This window comes from Silurus aristotelis (genome assembly GCF_946808225.1).
Source record: "Silurus aristotelis genome assembly, chromosome: 9".
NCBI lineage: Eukaryota > Metazoa > Chordata > Actinopteri > Siluriformes > Siluridae > Silurus > Silurus aristotelis.
Window position 1 is genome coordinate 16,805,715 of NC_139582.1, and position 16,875 is coordinate 16,822,589.

The 16,875-nt window shown below is 40.4% G+C and overlaps 1 protein-coding gene across 7 annotated transcripts in view; it reads right to left on the bottom strand.

Moving 5' to 3' along the window:
- Positions 1 to 16,875, bottom strand: part of nrxn3a (neurexin 3a) — a 299,346-nt gene that overhangs the window by 25,048 nt on the left and 257,423 nt on the right. For all 7 annotated transcript variants that reach the window (XM_083551015.1, XM_083551016.1, XM_083551017.1 and 4 more), the window contains 2 exons: positions 11,394 to 11,483; positions 10,388 to 10,692 (listed from right to left, as the gene is read on the bottom strand). In XM_083551015.1, the coding sequence (XP_083407141.1) occupies positions 10,388 to 10,692; positions 11,394 to 11,483 (395 nt within the window). The remainder of the gene's footprint in view (positions 1 to 10,387; positions 10,693 to 11,393; positions 11,484 to 16,875) is intronic.

Sequence of the window (16,875 nt, forward strand, 5' to 3'; positions counted from 1 at the left end):
GATCCTTTTAAAAAAAATAATACAAAATCATGCTGGACCTGTCCCTCCTATCGCATCTCTGTCTTCTGTCATCTCGTCTCGCTGAGCGCTCCCCAGCAGCTTCCCTCATCACGTGTCCAATACATGTCAAATTTAACAACCTCTGTGTGTGTGTGTGTGTGTGTGTGTGTGTGTCTCTGTGCATGGTATAAAGCACCATTAAAACACGTCCACAGCATCAGGACTGCACAGTGATGTTCATTTAAACTTGGATCATTGGAGATAATAAAATAGGTGATGAAGTATTTATCAAATTTTCTCTATTATTTTATTATGTACATAACACTCATACAGTATGTGCCTGTTAAACATCTCATTCCAGATAATAAACTCGACTTTTTCCATGGCTTTGCATTAGAATTTGGGGTGTGGTGGTGGGGATTTATTGGTCATGTTGTGCTGTCCAGGAGGCTCCAGTTCCAGATCATCCAGATCATGAACTTTTCAGTGAAGTTGAGGGTCATGACTCAAAAGCGTTCCTCCAGTCCGACTGTAATATTAATTGAAATCATTTTTCATATTCCTTATTAGTGTAAGTTTATCCCTAATGAACTAGGCAAGGAAAACCTCAGTGAGAAATATTGAAGAAGCAACCTAGAGAGGAACCAGACTCAAAAGGGAACGCATTAAAACCGAATGTCCATTCATTACAGTTCCATCATTGTTGAGGTGTTCTGTTCAGTGATGGGTGCTGTTCATTTAACCGGTGGTCCTGAACCATTTTATCAGTCTGTTGATGTTAATTCCAGTCCAAATCAATCCAATCCAAGTTCTTCAGCGGCTCAGTAACTTCATCAGTTCTTATGAAGAGATCTCCTGCTTTAGAGCTCCAAACATATTAAACTCCTTCGGGATAAATGTGAACGCTGACGGCGTTCCAGGTCTCCTCACCTCACTTCCGACAGTAGAACATCTTCCCAAAAGAGTGGAGGTTTTACACCAGCAAATGGGGACTGAATGTGAAATGGGATGTTTAAAAAGTAACACAAACCAATTTAATCCTCAGGAGTGGACCAACTTTAATTGCTCTCTCTCTCTCTCTCTCTCTCTCTCTCTCTCTCTCTCTCTCTCTCTCTTTTCTCTTTCTCTCTCTCTCTCTCTGACTCTCTCTCTCTCTTTTTTTTCCTCTCTCTCTCTCTCTCTCTCTCTCTCTCTCTCTCTCTCTCTCTCTCTTTTTTCCCCCTCTCTCTCTCTCTCTCTCTCTCTCTCTCTCTCACACTCTCTTTCTCTTTTTTCCATTGTCTAGTAATGGTTCTGGAAGTTCTCGACTAAATACATATGATCATATGACCATCTTAAAGATCAATTAACATGGCCACAAGCTCATAATGAAGCAAAAGATGTTTAATGGATACATCTGCAGATTAAAGTGATATTTATAGTACATTTAGACAGGCCAAGATTCTGGTTTTCAACATGCTGAAGTTTTTCATTTAGTTTTTTTAATGTAATTAGTTATTTATTTTTTTACCTGCATGTCTCATATACATTTGGAAATGTACCATTACAGCGATTCAGCCGTGAAACACACAACAAACACATCCACTCGATTCCTTTTCAAAATACTGTACTAAGCGCTTCACTAGCACAGTCTAATTGCTCCGGGGCAATGCAGCCATTTCCAAACAGCCTCCATTCATCTTCCCGTTTGAAAGCAAATTGTTCCAGTCCTTGATCTTTAATCATTCTCGAAGCCAAGAGCGCAAGGTCACCGGGGAGCGCACCGGTCCCAGTCAGACGCGCCGGCTAAAATTAGAAAAGCAATACGCAGTTTGTTTCAATTACAGATTCAAATCTAAAGTGGCGTCTTTTATTGCGGCGGCCCTGTTTAATTTGGAGCGAGAAAAGAGGGCGCGGAGATAAAGAGCGACTCGGGTGTGTGTTTGTGTGAAGGAGAAGATGAAGATAGAAAAGCAGGACAGGAGGATAACCAGTATATCAGCTTTATGGACTGCGTGGCACTCGGCTGCCTCGCTTTATTATATTGCGCAAACACACACACACACACACACACACACACACACACAGAAACACACAGAAACACACACAAACACATCAGATAAGAAATATCACCTCTTCTGTGTGAAAGGATAGAAGTTTAGGAACATCGTACATTAGCAAGAAGCAGACAGGTAGGGAAAGTACGTACTCAACTTCAACTACTGCTTCATCGCTCGGAAAAAACCCCCACAACAAAAACGTATAAAAAAAACATGGAAATGCTGCATTGAATAAATACCTGCGATTGTACCACACTGTACAGTCGATAGTGCATAAACGCAACTTGCTTTTATTACTGACAATCCAAGGACCTTTGAATCACAAGACTGAATGGCAAGACTTTGCAAGAAAACTCGGATGAAAATTTAGAGAACTGAAGCTAAAGACGAGTAACAGTGCAAAGGGAAAGTATAATTGCTGTTTGAATTCAGAAGCTCCACCCTGAAGTCTCGATCTTGCCTTAAACAGGCGAAGTGAAACTCTTTTTCGTAAATTCTGCCTCGTGTGAAGACTTCGACTTCTCCGTCTCGTCCTCTCTCAGCTCTCACATTTCCATAAATCAGGAGCGGCGTCTTTAAAGGTTAGCAAAATCCGCTGGTTTTTGAATACCCCTCCTCCCACGTGGCTTGTCAGCACCTTCTGAAGCGTATCAGTCCGGTGCACAGCGGCCGCTTTTCGCTCCACACGGACGCTGCGTAATTGGATTCTTAACACTGGAGCTCTGGAGAAATATTAGGCTTTATTGTGACAGCGCAGAAACGCCCTTCTGACGACCGACTTTTTCTAAACTCTCTCCCAGTGGGTTACGCCATTAACCTGTGAACTGGTAGCTCTCTGTATCACCGGGTTGCGCTTAAACACCAAGATGTAACCTGTATGATCATTATTATCAATAAGTCTTAATAATATTTCCTTTATTAAAAAAATATTATTATTATTATTATTATTATTAATATATTATTTTTACCTTTTCAGCATGAGATAATTTTTTGTATATTTTTTATAAAACCACATCAACCATAAAGTCACGCTCAGCTTTTAGAGTTTCATACAACTTCACGATATCAGCCAGAAATACAAAAAACGCCCTTTAAACCTGTTAATAATCTGTTCATTTTGCACAATTTGTGTTTTCTGGATCATGTGATCCATAGTGACCTGAATCCATGCTTTTGAAAATATGACTAGGACAGTCATTCGATCAAACAATCAACAAATAAAGGTCAGAAATTTGAGTTTTAGAAACTGAAGATTATATTTTAAAAGAAAGTATTTCTACTTAGAAGCAACTAAGAAATCAAAAATAATGATTAACTTGAAAAACGTCATCGTTCACATCAGAAAAGTTCCAATGCTTATTACTGTACCATAAAGGTGCAGCATCTTCAGCACTGGAAGACATATGAGGCGCTGTTTAGTTGTCATTTGGTTATTTTCAGCTCTCTGCAATCTTTGCCTTTTATGGAGTTATATGGGCGGGGCTAAAAATCATTGGATCATTTACAGCTGCTGAGTCGTAATCAACATGTGCACATGTTTTCCTGTTGCAAACTGTTTCCAAACGAGTGCTTCTGATAAAAATATTATTAAAATTGAAACCAAACTAATCAACATAATCTGCTTTCATGATCTGCCTTCAACAGCTTTTCACAATCACATGACCTTCTGTTTTAAAACCATTTAACAGTGACTTTAACTGTGAACTTTTTATGAAAAACTCGACAGTGTTTACTCCACCTAAACAGAGAGCAGCAAGAAACATTGTTCCCGGTGTGAATAATTTGGACCATCGCAGTATGAAGGCTTAATTAAATCCATGAGAATCCGGGAGGAATTACACCCGTGGACGTGCAGGCAATTTCTTAGCGTTTGTTTCCTAGCTGTGTGCTCCTAGTCTTATCGCAGTGAGGCTTAAGGCCACTGCTGTGCGCAGCAGATCACCAGCGCCGGATAACCACCGGCTGCTGTATTAACCTTCCACACGCCTCACATGTGCTACAAGCTTCAAAACTGGGCTTGGAAATTCTATAGTATTAAAAAGAAAAAAAAGCCTGCGGGAACGATGGAGCCCTGATCTCTGTCACCTTTACAAATCTGTCCAAATATGGGATATTTATTGTGTAGCAGATAACATGAAGCAAGCTTGTGTTGTGTTGCCTGCTCTCTGCTCTTCTCCATTCCCCACCTGCTCGCTGCGTCCGACACTGTTATGGTGCTTAGATAATATACAGAGACGCCTGGAACAATATGACACTGCGTCATGTGTGTTTGTGTGTGTTTGTGTTTGTGTGTGTTGCTATTGATATTGTAGACTTTTCTAAAGTAGATGTTTATGTAATGGAACGAGTCTCTGGTGTCACAGCTGGAAAACAAAAACAAAAAAAACGCCCAATGTGACAAAATGGAAATTACTGATACTGGAGACTCCTTCTGTAAAACAAATCTTCTTACAGAAATATCCTAATATGTTTATTCCTAAGATTACCGTATTTTCCGGACTATAAGCCGCTACTTTTTTTTTACGCAATGAACCCCGCGGCTTAAACAACGACGTGGCTAATTTATGGATTTTTTCCGGTTTCACAAGCTTCAAGCCAAAAAAACTGAGCCCCATAACATTAGACCAATGAAATTGGGGAACGGGTTCAGGTGAACCAATGAGACTCTTTATATTAAATCAGACGCGCTCCCACTGAATCGGGCCGCACCACATCATAAATATGGATGATGTTCCTCTGATGTTTGACCTGCCGCTCACTTGGACTGTCTACAGGAAATGTGAATCATTCGTCACGCTGAAAACAACCGGGCATGAAAACACACTTCACCTGTGTTCTGAGCTGCACGGCATCGGGAGAAAAGCTTCACTGATGGTGATTTTTAAACGCACGACAATGCCAAAAGATAAACTCTTGAGAGAAATAGTTGTGAAAGGAAGGAGGAAGACAGTGAACAATGACTTTCTTGGTAGGCTACTGTTTAGATACAAGCCGTGTAACAGACACTGTCTTTCATTAAAGCCTGTGTAAAGTTCATTAGTTTCAGTGTAGACAGGTTTAAAGGCAGGTGCAGCTTATTTATGTTCAAAATAAAAATCTTTGTACAATTCAGTGGGTGCGGCTTATATTTGGGTGCGTTTAATAGTCCGGAAATTACGGTATTTTAAACAGAACCATCTGACTAATCACAATCAGAGAAATGTATAAGCATAAAAGCTATAAAAGGAAAAAAAAGTCATCATTACCATATTGCTGTGGTGCAACAGGAATAAAACATCTGTATATAAGTAAAGTTAATGACTTTTAGTTTAGTGCTGTGTCTCTGCCGCATCTCTCCGCCCCATCGCTGATTATTTCCCTCCATCCGCATGACAATGAGCGCTTTATTCTTTATAGCACCCAGCCTTGAGGCCCCATTAAAAAAAATGACATAAAGAAGTGAGGATGGCAGCGGTTCAGCTTAAACCTCTTTACAAGAACAAATGATGAAACCGAAAGCAAACGGCTGCCGTGGATGCGGCGACGTCTCGCAGCTGCGGATCTTAAAGCTCACGTAGGATCATTAACTTCAATAGCCAGAAGAAAAGCAGGAGCATCTACAGCTCTATCACGTAAACTCGACAGTTAGTATCGCATTACACATGGAAGATTTATGCATAGAAATGGACACGAGCTGCAGGGTCATTTATACAGGCCTAAAAAAAAACTCCTGAATGTGAGATGATCACTTGTTCCTTATCATGTTTGATCTAGAATAAATGTAATCTTTAAAAAAATGAGCAAAAAACAAACAAAAACAACTCTATATTTCTTTTTCCTTAATGTTTTTATTCTCGTAAATGTCAGTCCTTTAATATATTTAATTCAATTAAGTGTAATAAATTTTTATTTGCGAAGTGTTTTTAACAATGGACGTCAACTCCAAGCAGATTTACATGAAGATGTTATAAAATTGTATAAAAAAGAATGCATACGTTTTTTTTTTCCCTTATAATTGTAATGTGATCCAGTTGAGCCAGTGGTGATGTGGTGAGGAACCAAAAGTATGTCCATTCGTTACACTTCCATCATGGTTAAGGTGCTGTGTAGCGCTTAAATTATAGCAAAACTGTTCATTCGACCTGTGGTCCTGTTTCATTGTACAGTGACAGATCGTTGATATTAATTACAATCCAAATCCATCCTCAAAATCCCTCAAAGCAACTCCATTTTCTCAGCACCGAGCGACTTAAAAGTCTTTACAAAAATAATAATAATAATAATAATGATGGTGTTCATGTAAATCCAGTTAGTTTATAAAAAAAGAAAATGATATTTTAAGTTTCACTGCTGGGTTTATTACATGTAACCTTGAATTGTGCAATTGGTCGTAATCGATGTGTCATGCTCGCAACTGCTATTTATTTCAAATGCAAACCCGTGTAATGAACATTTGATCAAGCTCGACTGTTTTTTTTTTGTTTTTTTTTAACAATGATCGAAAGAAAGAGATTGAAAAACAAAGCGATTAATTAAGATGTGATTAGATATTCATTTTGGAGGGAAGCACTGGAACGTTATCAAAGAAAAAATAAGAAATACAGTAGGAGGCGCACTTTCACCGTTAGGCTGTCATTTGGTTGTTTTCAGCGTTGCCTTTTATGGAGTTATATGGGCGGGGCTTAATTAAAACCATAGTCATTTACAGCTGCTGGGTCGTAATCAACACGTGCACGTTTTACAGCGTTACGAATAACTGCATTACTAACATATTGGTGAATAAAAAAACTTTGTCTATCATGTCAGGTTTGGAATATGAATACGCTTATTTCTATATAATTATAACTTATAGAATGAAGCACATGGCATCCTGACTGAGAGACAATGAGTACAACAGTATAACGTGTTAAAAAATACATTTATTTTTAATAAATAAAACTCATTAATGTTAAGTTTTTTTCCTCTGGGATTCACATCAGAGTGCTTGTTGGATCACTTTGGCTGAACCCGTGTGTCTGTTTCTGTCTCTCTTCCTGCCCTTGATCTTAATTAATCTCGATCCGTAGCAGAGTTGTCGCTTTTATTTTGATCTCAACCGGTGCTGAAAATGATAAACATAAATAGACCCTCTCTCTCTCTCTCTCTCTCTCTCTCTCTCTCACTGCGAGTATGTAATACATGAGATTGCAGTGCAACAATTAAATTACTTCCCCGACTGTAACCGACAGCTTGTTTACTGATCCTGTTTGCACAAATTAAGATGGGAATGCAAACACGACCGGCAGCGTATTGACCTCCCAGGCTGCTACGTCTTAATGAGAATCCCTCTGCCAATTCTTTCACCGCCGCCGCGCCGGGGCCTGAGCCTCCCATCATTCCGACAGGGAGAAAGAAAAAAGCTAAAGGGGAAAAAAAAACCCCCACCCGAGCCGCCGAGATGACGCTACTGCACTGCGTACTCACAGCATCAGCGCTCGTAATCCTGAACATCACGTCGTAATAAACATGCATCTTTTTTCCATTGTGTTAAATGTAACCCTAAAGGGATAAAAAGTATGTGGATGTGCTAATTATGCCAGGTATGAGTTTGTGGAAATGAAATAGACAGAGATGCATGTTAAGTGGCGTGTTAATGTTGATTCGTGTGGGATGACGGCCCCAGAGGCCATAGAAAGTGCATGCGTCCATAAAACATGCGAGCACGCTGACTCACCGCGTGAACTGTAACAAAACCCGCCCACTTTTACACACCGTGACTCCGGATTAGTCGCCCGGAGAACAGATACGAGTGCAGAATACTGAGACGAGGGCCGATGCAATGCGCACTTGACCTCATTCATTTTCATTTGTTTTTAAGCGCGCGGTTTCAGGCCGCGGCTCCGGGCGCAGATGTTTGGCGTTCGCATGATTCCCACCAGATTTGCATGTCGTTTGACTGTTGTGATCGGACTAGAATGCGGCGTGATGCTCCAATGAGCACCTACGGTTTAACTCGAGCGTGAGGCACGGTCGACCTCGGAGCTGACGCAAGAGAAACATTTCCATAACTCGTGCTCCACGACCAGATTATCAAAAACTTATCCATTTCATTATTGTGGGGAAAACATTCACGTGTCTCTTATTGGAAAATATCCAATAAAGTTACTGTTAAATGATAGCGTTTCCATAGCGATCGCTTATTCATGAGGAATTGTCGACAACCCGAATGTATAAAAAAGTCTGTATTATTGATATTGTAGTTTTCTGTATAAACAGGATTGTTTTTTAGCGTTTATGGAAGGAGTCTGCAGTTTCAGCACCAGATTCCAGTTCTGCTTTGTCAGTATTTTGTATTATCAACATCGTATATTAAAAAACGGAGCGTTTCTCATGTGTTGGATTGTAAACCAGCTGAACGTTCCCGATACATCGACACGCTTCATGGACCAGTGGCAGTAAAGATATCCTGAGGAAAAACAAATGCGCTTCATAAAGCAAACTGCAGCGTAATGACGAGACATTTAATCTGCGATGTTTTTAGGATTAAGGGTAAGAACTTGGAGAAAGTAATTATGCAGCTGTTTCCAGGTAAAAGAGCTAATCATCATTTTAATTAAACACTAATACAACGGATCTGCCACGGCCACAGAGCATCAAAATGAGCAGTTAGGAGTTCAAACTTTTTTTTTCTGCTTTTCAGAACAACAATGCTGAGATTTTATATTTCTGACCAGTCGGAGCCTTCAACATTTCCAGACCGTGTCACATGCACACATCAGAGACAAATGGCTTTAATATCAACACAGCCAGCTCTATTTGTCCCGTGATGGCTATGAAAAGCTACATCTCATCACGTTTGAGTAAAGACACTGCCCAACACTGCTCTATACTGCTCTATACTGCTTTACACTGCTCTCTGCCACTTTATAGCATTTTGCACTGCTCTATAATGCTTTATACTTTATACTCTTTTATATTTTCCTATACTACTTTACACTGTGTTATACTGTTTTTACAATGCCCTTATACTGCTCTATAACTCTTTACATTTCCCAATACTGCTCTTTATTTCTTTCCACTAACTAATACTGATCTTTTTTGCTTTATGAAGCTCTATACCTTTTTTACACTGCTCTATACTGCTTTATACTGCCCTATAATGTTCTATACTGTTTTATTGTACATTGTTTTGTACTGCTTTACACTGCTCCATTCTGCTTTATATGGCTTTTTCCTGCATTATTGTGCTTCACACTGCCCTATACTGCATTATGACTCTCCTATACTGCTTTACATTGCGTTATAAGGCTTTATATAGCCCTATGCTGTTTTATACTGCCCTGTACTGCTTTATAATGATGCAACTTGGCACTTCCCTACGCTACTCTATAACAGGCGATCCTCTGCTACATGTACTGCTCTACATGGCTATACGCTATACTGCATTTTAGTGCTCTATAATGCTTTATGAGCTTTACACATGTAACCACCTGAGGGAATGTGAACGACAGGCTGCTGCCTGCTGCTGAAGTGAAGGGAGCTCACTAAGTTCCTAACCTCCCCAAAACAATCCGGCGGACACCTGGATGGTTTGACAACCACAGCCGAGGTATTTGCATGCTGCTTGACAATCATTCATGCACACCTGCCTATGTGACGGCCTGCAAAAACAACTGATTTGCATATTCATGCCTTCCCCTCCACCACCTCCTGTTTTTGTAACAAATTCATCCCGAATAGTCTTGTTGTAATGCGTGATCACTGGTGCATGGGGCTGAAATGAAGCCTGGGATGAAATAGATTCAAACAACACATAATGAAAGAATACACATTTTCATGTTTAATGGAAAACAGAATGACTGTACAATGTGTGTGTGTGTGTGTGTGTGTATGTATGTATGCAATGTGTGTCAATGTGTGTGTGGGGGTGTATGTTTCATATACTTTGTGTGTACATGTGCGCACGTGTGTGTATGTCTTATATGCAGTGAGTGTGTGTGCTTGTATACTGTGTGTGTCCGTGTGTGTGTGTGTGTGTGTGTGTGTGTGTGTGTGTGTGTGTATGTATGCCATATTCAATGTGTGTGTGGGGGTGTATGTTTCATATAGTTTGTGTGTACATGTGCGCACGTGTGTGTATGTTTTATATGCAGTGAGTGTGTGTGCTTGTATACTGTGTGTGTGTGTGTGTGTGTGTGTGTGTGTGTGTGTGTGTATGCCATATTCAATGTGTGTGTGGGGGTGTATGTTTCATATACTTTGTGTGTACATGTGCGCACGTGTGTATGTTTTATATGCAGTGAGTGTGTGTGCTTGTATACTGTGTGTGTGTGTGTGTGTGTGTGTGTGTGTGTGTGTGTGTGTGTGTGTGTGTGCGTGCAATGTATTACCGATATTGTTGGTGGCGAGCGGTGTTTTCTGGTGGTTGTGGTGGACATGGTGGTGGTGGTCTCGATGAAGGTGGTGGACATCTCCGGGGGCATGGCAGTGGTGCGGGCTGATCCGGCTGCAGGAGCGTCGCCCACCAGCCTCACGCTGCCGTTAATGCGGATGTTGGGGTTGCCCTGAGCGGCCATATTCAGCACCTTCAGCCCGTTGTAGTAGAGGCCCGAGAGCTGGCCCTGAAACGGCCTCTTCCGGTCGGCACCACCGATCGTGATGGTGGCCTGCGTGTTGAAGATGGTTAACTGCCGCCCTGAGACGATAGCAAAGAGGGGGGATACCCGGATGCATTTATTACACAAACATAAACAAATAAACAGGAAGCAGGTCACAACCGAGCTCAACAACAACAACAATAACATCAGCAGAGATTACAGATTAATCGTTTTTAAATTAGCGCAGCTCGCAAAATGCCATACGAAGAAAACCGTAAAAAAGTATGTACACACATATACATCAAATCAAAAGGTCAGGCTATAAACTGGAGAATTAAGCAGCCTGGAAGGGAAGAAATGACTCGAATCGACTAAATGATTATACAGATTATGAGACATTTAACCAAATTATCAAGAAAAAAAAGAGAAAAGCTGCGGCGTAAACAAAAGCGTGATGGGATATGATTCTGAAAATCACATCATGATGATGGAGCAACAATTTATGATGTACTTATAATGTTTTTATCATTGATTTTATGGAAAATTTACTGGTTCGCTATTTACTACTCACTGTGCATGCAATCTTTTGAATCAGAGAGAAAAGAAGAGTGATTAGATTAGATAGATAGATAGATAGATAGATAGATAGATAGATAGATAGATAGATAGATAGATAGATAGATAGATAGATAGATAGATAGATAGATAGATAGATAGATAGATAGATAGATAGATAGATAGATAGATAGATAGAGAGGTTATTGATGGCAGAGTGAAGGTTAAAGAAGGTGCCGGTTACCTTTGTCGTGCAGCCACTCGTCTACAGGCCGGGAATATTTGAACGGGATTTTCTTACTTGCCATTTGCAATCTCTCATTATCGGCGTTGCCTTTAAAGTTTAAAAGAGAGCTTTAACACGCGGTCATGGCAAGTCAGTGATTTATTTTCTTTAAAAAGACTTTTAAACACGTTTAGAAGGATTTAGACAAGTAAATTTATGCTCTATTTGAACGCTGGCCTTCGTTGTTTGAAGCTCTGTTATCGTGAACATTCGGCATTTATCACAGATGCGTGTCGAACACTTGCTTCGACTCTCGGCTGAGAGCAGAGGATCAGATGCGTGAAGTCACATCTCGATCTCAACTGCCTGCTTTTTATAATCCAGACTACAACATACAGGCGGATCTTTTTTTATTTTTTTTTACAGGCTCGGTGAATCGTGTACAGAAACACAGTAACATCACTTTACCAGACATCTGCAGGAGGAACAGCAACTGCTTTTTCATCATATTTTACACCAAAGCTTATCTGATTTCTCACTTATTCCAAGTGATCAGGTTTTAACATAAAATTATTGCTATATAAATCAACAGATTTTCGTTTTTTGGTTGCTGCAAAATTGAGAATGTTTTGTGCTGAAACTTTTCCATGTGCTAAAGTGTTTATAATGAAGTGAGATCTGATCACGCTAACATCAAACACACTGTTTGTAGTGAGGACCCATTTCTTCTTTCATTAAATAGAATAATTAGACAAAAATACAGCTTTCCTACCTTTTTTTCCAGTATGATGTGTAGACCATGATTGGTGCGATTTACCACTCGGTAAGAATTTTCTTTTTTTTGGTGAAGTGTGAAAACTGTTTAACAGTATTACATGAAAACAACTCAACAACAGCTGTGCTTGTAAAATGGAACGACTCACTGGAGCTCGCGAGTGCTGGCGAAGAGGGACGAGAACGTAGAAAAGACGATGATGTAAGCATTATGATTGGTCAGATTAAACTCCGCCCCCATCTTCATCTCTAATATCTCAATTGATTCCAAGCTTAGATTATAGCATTTGACTTTGATTCGGAGGTCATGAGTTTAATTCCTAACCACTTAAAGCTGCAATTCCTGGACCCCTGAGCAAAGGCCCCTTAACCCCTTAGCTGCTCAGTTGTATGAATGAGTTAAGGGCGTCTGTCAAAATGGCATAAATGTAAAGATGTTGTGTAAATGCCCCTGATAACATGGGAACAGGAGGACGAGGCGAGTCGAGATGAGGTGAGACGAGTCGAGGTGAGGTGAGACGAGGTGAGGCTAGGCGAGGTGCTCCACTCGACTGTCAGGTCTTTAGTGAACAGATTGCGTGGTTTGTCTCGAGAAGGGGCAGTAATAAGAATAAATGGAGCAGGTGTGGAGGGCGAGAGCCGGTCGGAGCAGAAAGGGGAAAGGTGGAGCGCAGGGAGCAGATGGAGAGAGCGGCCAGGTCACTCATCACCATTACAATGAGGGGAACGCAGCATGGTGCCATGACCCCTCTCTTCCTTACTTTTTTTTTCCCTATTCCTTTTTTTCTGTATTTCTCTCTCCTACACACAAAACCATATTTATGACTTCCTTTTGAACGATAACGATGGGGAGTAAAACTGTAATCCTGCATAAGAAACACAGGAAGTTCACAATCTTGACTTGGCAAATACATACGCAGCGTTTTAACCCAACAAACACTTTCGTTATTAGGCAACGATCGTATAAACCTTTAAGAAAATAAAAACAAATGGTTTATTCAGGAAATGACGAGAATTCAGGAAAACTTTGTGAGGTCGAGAAAGCAGGAAAGAAATCACAGGCTTTAGGTCAAGCTGATGGAAAACAGATAGCTAACTCTGATTGCATGCTGGTTTGCACTGACAGCAAGATTATTAAATAAAGCCCCGCCCCCTCGCCAACTCCAACCAGGCAGAAGAAAATGACAGGAAAGTGATCATTTCTAAATTGCTCAGACATGTTCTTGGACTATGTGGACGATCTTCAGATACCCAGAAGAAGCTTTTTCTGAACTGAGTAAAATGAGACGAGAGAAAAAAGTACAAAATGGCTCCAAAAAATTCATTGATGAACGAGATTCAAAGGAAAATGATCTGATCTTTTCATCACTAATCATCATCGGTGTGTCAAGCCGTTTCTCCAAAATGACTCCCCAGTGTTGTAATCACATGAGCGACTGGGAGAAAGTCATGACGTCATAACTGATAATGATGAAGCAATTCTCTCTTTACATCGGGCGCCACTCCACTGCTCCATTATAACTAATGGCAAGGAGAAAAGGATCCAATCTAGAAAAGAAACCTAGAAACTCTCCAGGCATGTGGGTGAAATACTTTGAGTAGTACCCCATTATTATTTATTTGAGAAAGCAAATAATAAATCTAGCATAATTACTAGAGCTATTTCAAGCCGCTGATGTCATTTCCTGTCTTTTCCTTATAATTCATAGCTCTGCAATCGCACTCCTCATGTGATCCAGAACATCGCGGCCCTAAAAATAACACCTCCGCTGGACTGAAGCACCTGCATCCGACCTGCACCTGCTTCTTCATGCCTTCCCAAGGGTCTCGGACCGAGCCGCGCCTCCTCTCGAGTGCCTACAACACGCGACTCCTCGCATCATCTATAACTCTGAAGTTAGTGTAATAACAAATGGACACACTACATCGGAATCTAGGCCAGAAAATTGGACGCAGGAAGACCAAACTCGGCTTCCGCACAACTTTACTTTTCATCCCTGAGTGGACGTGAAGTTCTCGGCTGCCGCTTTGATCCGTATGAAGGGCATGACAAAGGCGCCGGCAGTCGAGGACATGAGCGAGTCTCTTTGAAATCGAAAGTGTGGACGAGGGAACTCGCAAACCTGCCTGAGAGGCTCTGAGAAATCCCAAAGGTTTCACCTCGTATTAAATCAAAACGAGAAGTTTTCATGGTTTCACAAAAGAACAACTATGCGTTTGATTCCTGATGTATCACAACAATCAAATACAGTCTGTGTATACAGTGGTGCAGAAGCTCAATGGTTAAGGTTCATGGTTACTGAACAGAAGGTCGGGGATTTAAGCCGCAGAACCACCAGGCTGCCACTGTTGGCCCCTTGAGCAAGGCCAGGGGGCGCTGTATCATGGCTGAATGCAGCTTCCTAATATGCTGGAATATGCGAATAAAGAATTTCACTGTGTTGTAATGTATATGTGACTAGTAAATGCATCTGTATATCACTCAACTCAAATTCTTTATACTTTTCCACAATTTTATCAAAACGTAATGTTCTGGATTTTCACTGCACACATTCAGTAATAATTTCCTTCTCAGTGATGTAACATTCTTGAGTAAATGTTTCAGTACTTGAGTCATTTATTTTGCCTGCTTTCTAGTTTTATTGATTATCGAAGATATAAGCAACTTTTACTCTCTACTCGACGACATTTATGATTCTATTTATTTACACCACTATATTTTATTAGACGATCACCGTTACATTCTGCACCTCTGACTTCTTAGTGCAAAATTGTATCTAAAACTATTTACTCTAATTTGATTCGTACTTTGAAGAATGATGCTTCTCTTACTTTTTAACATGAAACCGTCATTTTATTGGTTAATTGAAGATCATTTTTGAAAGATTGCTTTGCTACTTTGTCTTTTTTTTGTTTTGTTTGATCTTCCTCGCATTCTCACGTGTTGAAAAGTCTGCTGGTTTGTTGGTTAATGCAGAGTTGAAGTGTACAATCTGATTTTAAATTTAGGTAATTAAAATGTTTGGCTTTTCTGTTTGAAATACTGTTCAAATCAGATACTCCAAGACATTTACTCAAGTCATAATGAAATCAGACTGATAACATTCTAATGAAGTAAATTGTGCAGTAAGGTATCTATACTTTTACTCTTCACACCCCTGCCCCTTCTACCTTTCTGATTACAGATCTGACTCGTCCACATTGACCCAGCATCCTGCATTAAGCCTACAGTCTGTGGAAAAAAAAATCCCTTTGTTCAGTTTCTAACTCCTAAACTCTGTCATAAAAAAGCGATAAAAAGTTTTTAGCGCTGCATGAGAGAATAACCTCACGCTCGCATCCTGGGGAGGAAGTTTTTCTCGAGAAGTACAAATGGAAGTTTAATTATAGAGTGAGGAAGGAGAAGAAAATGCAGAACTATGTGCAGATGAGCAGCTGATTAAACTTCAACGCTAAAGTCATTCATTTTTCTTTCTTTCCTAAAACCAGTCCAAAGTGCTCTCTTTCAATCACACACACACACACACACACACACACACACACACACACACACACACACACACACACACACACACACACACACACGCACAAAACCCAAATAAGAAGCGTGTCCTGGACCCCTGAGGATCCTCATCCTCCATCTGGCCCACAATAAAACCGTGGGCGTTTGTCTCGGCCTCCCAGGTGATTTGGTTTAATTTAGGGATTAGACCAGAGGTGGATATTGAAAGCTTATCTTTTTTCCGCTCTACTGCGAGGTTTATAAAGTCAAGAGATTTTTGTATTTGATATCAGTAATTGTTACTCTCTCCACCTCAAACCTGCACAAAATATTTTCCGTGTCTCTCCTATTTACATTCATTAGGTTCAATAAGGTTGGAGCTCTATAGCAGGAGATCTTCCACTCCAAAGCATGTAAAGCAGATCTTCATGAAACCAGCTTTGTGTATAGGGACATTGTGATGCTGGAACACGTTTGGCCAAATTTCATGCTCCTATACAACTGTGTGCCTTTAACTTTGAGAAACGGGAAGTCAGGTGTCCCAGTACTTTTGTCCACACACACACACACACACACACACACACACACACACACACACACACACACACACACACACACACACACACACACACACACGTGTTTGACCTCCCAAAACTCAATTGCTTTATATACATAGTGTTCTGTCCTGTAAAATAGACCAAAAAACTGTCTAATAATAGATATAGATATATAATAACATGTCTCTCATGTGTCTCTGATCACATCTCTCTCTTTTGTGTCTCTCATGTGTTTCTTACATTTCTTTCATGGGTCTCTCTGTCTTTACACCTCGTGTTTCTCACATCTTTCACATTTGTCTCTTTCACGTGTCTCTCACATGTCTCTTGATGTGAACAACCAAGAAGCATTCAGCTTTAATGCACTAATCTCCATATGGAGGCATCGTTTGGAATTTCTTCAGCTGGAAATCTTGCTGTTTTAAATAGTAATCCGTCAATCATGCCTCCTTCTGCGGCAGCAATTACGGACGAAATTCCCATCACTCGCGTTACTCCGATTCCCACCTACTGTTTTAGCACAGAGGAAACCTGAACACAACAAAAGCAGTAAACAACAATCAAAAAAATAAAAGATGTGTGGAAAATGAAATGATCAGCGACTTCTTGTGATGTAAGAGAGCTGACAGGGTCGAGAGCTCGGCTAATCGATGGCATCTGTCAGCAA